The sequence below is a fragment of the Camellia sinensis genome, chromosome 3 (assembly GCF_055761805.1).
Source record: "Camellia sinensis isolate YWXY chromosome 3, ASM5576180v1, whole genome shotgun sequence".
Taxonomy (NCBI): Eukaryota; Viridiplantae; Streptophyta; class Magnoliopsida; order Ericales; family Theaceae; genus Camellia; species Camellia sinensis.
The window spans coordinates 83,013,614-83,020,541 of NC_138963.1; the positions used below are offsets into that span (position 1 = coordinate 83,013,614).

At 34.0% G+C, this 6,928-nt stretch overlaps 1 protein-coding gene across 2 annotated transcripts; it reads right to left on the reverse strand.

Moving 5' to 3' along the window:
• Positions 1-1,494: 1,494 nt before the first annotated feature.
• On the reverse strand, positions 1,495-5,865 carry LOC114268241 (uncharacterized). Of its 2 annotated transcripts, none has more exons than XM_028209385.2 (6): positions 5,291-5,865; positions 3,967-4,639; positions 2,840-3,014; positions 2,601-2,747; positions 2,460-2,507; positions 1,495-2,050 (listed from the first exon to the last, which is right to left on the reverse strand). In XM_028209385.2, exons 1-6 carry the CDS (start codon positions 5,475-5,477, stop codon positions 1,700-1,702), a joined length of 1,581 nt encoding a protein of 526 aa, XP_028065186.1. In that variant the 5' UTR covers positions 5,478-5,865; the 3' UTR covers positions 1,495-1,699. The 2 variants fall into 2 exon arrangements, with proteins under 2 accessions (XP_028065186.1, XP_028065177.1); XM_028209376.2 differs by having other exon boundaries at positions 1,495-2,053; positions 5,291-5,839.
• Positions 5,866-6,928: the final 1,063 nt, after the last annotated feature.

A 6,928-nucleotide genomic window follows, 5' to 3' on the forward strand; every position in this document is an offset into this window, starting at 1 on the left:
ATAAAAAGTTATTTTTTGATTTTTAATTTATTTTGAGTCACGTTATATCACTTTTTTTTACACGTTTATTCAAAAAAAAAATTAATTTTTAATCAACTTCTCAAAACAACCCAAAATCCTTAAAAAGCAATGGAATTGGTTGAAAAACTTTTGATCCATTGCGAGCTGAAAGAGTTTGAAATGTTATCACAGCAGGAAACCAAAACAATCAAATCATAATTCCATCCTTATAATAGAAAGTTATATTTGATTTAAGTTTTCAAAAATTGATTTCAAAATTACATTTAAATACACATTCTAATACATATTTGGCAGTATGAATTTTTGAATTTTGAATTTGTGAATTGGGTCTATCTAGTTGTGTACTGAGACCTCCCGGATGTTTGGTCAGTTAATCGGAATAGTGGTTTTTTTTTTTTTTCAATTACAACCTGTTATTTGAAAACAAAAAGTTTGTATTTATTTTTGATATTTTTTAAATACAGAAATTATTTTTTTAGACCATTTTGAAACAAAACAATTAAAAAAAATTTCTAATCAAATATACAATCAAAAGTAATTTTAAAGCAATAACTGAATATATTTTTTTAACAAAAAAATAATATATTTTTTAAATATTTTAAATTAAAATATTTTCACAAATTTTTAAAATTTTTAAATAATAAAATTATTTTTTCAATAATTATTTTTTTAAATTAAAATTTAAAAAAAGTTTGATTATGAATTTTAAATAAAATTTTCAATGAAATTTTGAACTACGTGTTTAATTATCAGCTATAAGATTTTGAATTAAATTTTGAAAATTCTTTTCAAAACTCAACCAAACATACTTTTATCATTTCAAAACTTATTTTAAAAATTCAAAACTCTTTCCAAATTCATAACTAAACAAATTTTGATTGCGTTCGATAAAATTTTAAAATTATAATTTGAGAATAAATTTATATTTGAAGTTTGTGAGATTTGAAATTATGATTTAAGTGTGCACATCTTGTTTGGCTATAAATTTTGAAAATAATTTGGAATTGAATTTAGAATAATTGATGTAACATATGTATTTGATTAAAAAATTTATAACTCATAACCAAACACACAACCAAAAATTCTATTCAAAGCTCCAAAAAAATTAAAAAAATATTTTTTATTTAATATATAAAAAATAACATGTGCCAATTGCAAAAATAAAAATAAAAATATTACCCGACTAAAAGTCCGAGAGGACGACCAGGTCTCCTAAATTTCAAAATTCAAATTCCTCTTGAAATCCCTCTTCAAATGAGTTTTCAAAAGTAACGTAAGATTAATTATTAAAAGTTATAACTAAACATCATACTCAAATGAAAAGGTGGAATCGTGATTTTAAAGCCATACCAAATACAGCCTTCTCTTTTCAATTCATCATTCAACAACCACAAACTCAAAATAACACTATTCTCAAATAATGATTTTAAAACTAAACCACACGCTACCCATATTACTTGCTAGACAACTAAATAAAAATCAAACAAAATGAGATCAGTAAATTATTTTTTCACTAGTGTATCCAACTCAAAATTTCGGCCACGTCACTGAACATATATAATTTTGTCAAAAATCTAGCCAGGGCAAAACAGAGAATCCAATCCACCAAGATACCAAGCAATATACACTAGGAGGGCTAAAAAACGATCAACTAAAATAAAAAGAGAGTGAACACAAGTCAAGGCTTGACGGCTGCACCCAGGCCAGGGAACTGATTAGCATCCTCAATCGCAGGAACACATTTCACAACTTGATTGCGCCGAGCATCTCCGTTTGTTGAATCAGCCGGAGATCCTCTGTTGTATCCACCTCGTCCACCACCACGCCTATCAACATTCCCAACATAATCCTCACCCTTAGCTGGTTTCTGGAATCCATCCGGTTGAGCATCCCTGTTTGCAGGATCAGCTGCTTGCCAATTCGAAGATCCTCTATTGTATCCACCACTGCCTCGACCACGTCTATCACGCCTATCATACTTCTCAACCTCACCCTCAGCCGGTTTTAGGAACACATTAATGCTCATTGACTGCTAAAAGTACAGACCAATTTGTTTAAAACAGATCCCAATATATTGTCATTTTCTGGAAAATTCTTAGAAACTTGTCTTTTGAGCACATAAAGGCAGTGATTGTAGTAACAGTAAATCCATTTTTTGTTGGATTAAGAACAAGTGCTCATCGATACTGGCTTGCAGTATTTGTATAAAGAACAATCTTTCAAATCAAGAATAAGATGTAGCCGATAAGCAGAATTGCTATGAGCATTCATGAGATCAAATAAGGTCCAGCAATTGAAAATTGTATTTTAAAGATACAACAAACTTTTTAGGTTAACCATCAAAATACCACTATAAGCTGAACGAGTGATTATTAAATAATTTGAAGACTGCGGCAAACAAGATTGCATGCTCATTAAAGATGTAACCAATGATATACCTTGCGAACTTTGTCATCCTTCTTTTTAAGCTTGTCCTTCTCAGAGTCCTAGAATAAAATCAAAAGAACACATGGAATCATAAACATGTGTAACAAATAACCAAACAAAGCCAATGAAAGAAAGTAGACTGTTTTGCCCACCTGCTTGCTGTCTTCTGCCTTTTTCCCAACTACCTGCATCGATTCAAAATCCTTGTCAAGAGTGACCTTCCTTTCCTCTGTCTTTAAAGCTTCCAAAGCTTTCCTCTTTTCAAGGAGCACCTTCTGATATTGTTCAAGAGTCATTTTCTGAAAGACAAATTATCATCAAGAAAGAATGTCAATATTGATTCCAGATTTGAAAAAATATTTCAAATATTTTCTAGTGTCAGAAACATTACCTTTGCTTCTTCCTTTTTTTCTTCCTCCCAGGCCTTCCTTTTAGCTTCCTTTTCCAATGCCTCTTGGGTCCTCATAGCTTCTTTCGCCTCTTCATCTTCGGCCTTCTTCCCAGAGGAATCCTGAGCAGCATCTTGAAAAGCATCTTTTGATATTTCAGTAGTTTCAGCTACGATCCTGTGACAAAAACAGTAAACTATGAACAGAAGAGCAACAAAAACACAAGGTATACATAAGATAGACATGAAAATACAACATCAGTCACCAATAAAATGTTGAAAACCATTCACAAGTACACAGTATGTGATCAGGCCCATTAAACGCCAAAAGATAATCAAGGCACAAAGCAAAAAATATAAAATATAATACACAAGAATGTCAACAAATTAGAGTGTGTTCACCAATGATGCCAATTTATCAAGACCAACACTAGATATGGCATCACCAAATTGTTTAAAAAGAAAAAAAAAACAATTGTTTAGTACCTGCTATGATACAAATAAACATATAAAATATAAATACTACTAAAACGCCTTATAGCTACTAGAGCATAAGGCATTGAAAGAACGTGCCTGCTTGCTAAACAAATCCCCCTGAAATCCATGAAAAAATAATTGAATAAAAAATAGAAAACTGATTCATAAGTCGGGCAAGTTATTCAGGCTTTGGTTTCTATTATATCAACAACATACTTTTGTTATAATCTCTCTATGAAACAGTCTTAGTTCCCTAAGCATGTCTTTTATAATAAAAATACTGATTTTCTATTCTTTGGTCCTTCCAATTGTACAAAATGGTTGAGGACATAAGAATGTATGTACTTTCACCCATTTAAAGGATCTATTTTGAACCTCCACATGACTTATCCAAACAGAGGAACCAATGCCAAAAGGAATGTTCCAAATAGTTTTGGAATGCTAAAATACAAGCAACAACAACACACCCAAACACCACAAAAAGATTTAAAAAAAAGGAAAAACAATGAAAACAAAAAAAAAACAACATTCAGAAAATATAATAATAGTAATAACAAAGAAAAAAAGAAAAGAAAAAAAAAATAAGGCAAACAATTCAGCATTGTTAAAAACAGTTAGAACAAGCAAATATGAGATCACAAGTTTTTGCTTACCCACTATCATCATCACCTCCATTACTGCTAAGTGCCTCCTTAGCCCCAGAGGTATTCATCACCTCATAATTATTTCCATTGTGGACACCAAGGAAGCTATCCCCCCAAGTTTTGTATCCTCCACCACCACCATCATTATCTCTTCTCTCACCACCACAACTTGAATGGTCCTCAGTCACATGTTCCCAACCGTCACCAGTACCCCCTCCCTGATCCTTATTTTCAAGTTGCTGATTGCCTTCAACAAATTGACTCTCTTTCTCAAACCCATTACCTTCATTCAATGCCCTTCCTTGACCAAAGCCTCTTCCTCTAGCACCCCCACGTCCACGCCCACGCGCACGCGTACCCTTATGAACCCATCCCTGCCAATTGCCATCATCCGTGTTCCCAGCAGTATCCCCACCATAACTCCCTTGATAACCATCAGCATTCCCAATGCTTTGCTGATACCCAACATCCACTCCACCATTCCTTCTAGGACCATCAAACCCTCTATTGTACCTCCCATAACTATCAGTTCCACCACTATTCTGTTCATAAACATTGGCTCCTCTGTTATTTCGTTGATAACTATTTGCATAGCCCTCCTCAAACTGCTGCACATCATTCCGACTAGACCTCCCTGAACCATGACCTTGGCCTCCTGTTCCTCCCCGGCTTTCAGTTCTCACTGAAATTAATCAATACCATATGGTCATATCACTAAACAGAATTCAACAATGCAAAGCTAAGAAAATAAACCCAAAACAGATTTTTATTTTGAGAAAACTAAATTAATATTTAAAAGAAACTAAAAGAAAAAAACTTGAAATTCCCAAATTCCAGGAAGCTCAACCAGACAATAAGTACAAGGGAACATGGATTGGGGGATTAGTAATTCCGAAATTGCTTTTTGATTTCTTTTTTCTTTTTCCTTTTTTATCAGCAACGAACAGAACAATAAAAAACAAACATGCAACACATTTTTTTCTACAGTTTTTTAATCTACGCGAATTAAATAATAATAAAACAGAAAAAGAATAAATCTGGCATCTTTAATAGCCACATTCACCAAATAACTTAAAACGTGTCCACCGAATTCAATTTTTTATGATTCTTTTGCTTTCTTTCAGCGAAGATCGAATAATATCTTTTTGTTCCCCAGTTTTCTCAGCAATTGAACAATAGAGTCAAAACTCGCAAAACCCTAACGAAACCACAAATGTAAATCAACTAAAATTGAAATTTAAGTAAATCTACGTCTATACACGTAAATGTAAACATAATATATTGATATACAGATCGTAATAACAAGAAACAGCCTCTGTAAAACAAAGATTACCAGATTGAGGAGGAGGAAGAGGTTTTGACGGAGGAGAGTGAGAGTGGTGGCTCTGTTCATTCTTCTTCTTCTTTTCCGCAGTGGCGGAAGAAGCTTCGGCCTTCAAGGCTACGTGGGCGAGAAAGGTCGAGATATCGTCCCCTTCATTGTCGCCCAAGAGAGCGAAAGAGTTGTCATCGCGAGCCATTGAAAGCCAAAAACACAAAGACAATGACAAACAGAGAAAGAAATATTGCGATCAAGAACACGACCACATCGAAAACCCAACTCTAAACCCTAACCCAGAAGAGAGAATCATCAAACCCTCCGTTCTCAAGCTCGCATTACGACTCCCTCTCTACTGCAAGTAGATGTATGTGTGTGTGTGTGTGTGTGTGAATATATAGGGTGTTCATGGCGGTCTAACCACACGTCTAACCCTAGGTTAAAATTTACACTTACTGCCATTACCTATTTCGAATTCGATTTCCATTTCCATTTCGGTAACGCAAAGACCGGACTTTTTTCTGTGAGAGTAGCGCATTTGGTAAAAGCATTGGGTTCAGATTTAGGTCTTTTAAGACATTGTTTGCAATGACTTTTTTTAGTTGTGTTTTTTAATTTTTTAAAAAATTTTAGTTTGAGATTTTTTTATTCGTTTGATATTTTTTATTATTTTTTTAGATTTTTAGCTTTGGAATGGTAAAAATATTTTTTGTCTTTTTGTGATTTTTGACTTTTTGTGATATTTTGACTTTTTTTTTTGTCATTTTGTGATTTTTTAACCCAACTCAAAAACCAAACAACCCCTAAGTTTGAAATTTTTTGGATCAATTTTTTAGACGCAATGTAATTGGTTAGGAGGTTAAGTTATAAATTGTTATTATCATAACACTTAATGTGAGTTCGTTATTCTTTCATTGTGCGAGCCCTGACTTAAGCAGAACTTGTCTTGGACAATCAGAGCAAGTTTTCAAGTTATAGTCTTTTACTTGAAATGGACAACAAGACATATTGGTGATCTTTGCAAAGGACGCTATCTTGGACCTGTAGGAGAGTGGAAAGAATTTTTTGTAACAAAAAAAAAAACACAAAGAAAAAGTAGTAGGGCTACCACTAGGGGTGTAAATTTGGCCTGCCCCGACCTACTTGGGCCCAGGCTTGGGCTGGCCCATGTCAGGCCTCATGGGCTCTATCAAAATTCGGGTTGGACCGGGCTCGCCCCTAGGCTAGAAAATTAGACCTAGGCCCTTAGGTTGGCGGGGATAGTGGGCCTAGACCCAGGTTGTACATACTTGAACATTTTTTTTTTTTTTCTATTTTTCCACCGAAATTTTATTGTTTCCCACAAAAAATGGAACTGGGCCTCGGGCTAAGCTTTGAGTGGGCTGATGGTCTGGGCCACCGGCTGACCCCACGGGCTGGACCGGGCCTCAAAATGATGGCTCGGGCCTAATCGGGCCCGGCTCACCCTAGGCTGTGGAAGGGTTTCAAACTGCCCACGGGCCATTTTTACACTCTAGCTACTACTAAACAATTTATGTGTGTATGAGAATTCGTTTCGAGGAAAAAAAATAAAAATAAATTTGATGAAAAATATTATATTTTTATGTAGTTTTATCATGGTAGAAATAATTTTTAAAAATTAAAAAATATTTT

Coding starts and splice junctions, on each gene's coding strand:
- LOC114268241 (XM_028209376.2), bottom strand. CDS start 5,477: ATGGCTCGCGATGACAACTCTTTCGCTCTCTTGGGCGACAATGAAGGG. Junction 3,015..3,966: donor GGAGGTGATGATGATAGTGG/GTAAGCAAAAAC, acceptor TTTTTGTCACAG/GATCGTAGCTGAAACTACTG. Junction 2,054..2,459: donor AGGATGACAAAGTTCGCAAG/GTATATCATTGG, acceptor CTGTACTTTTAG/CAGTCAATGAGCATTAATGT.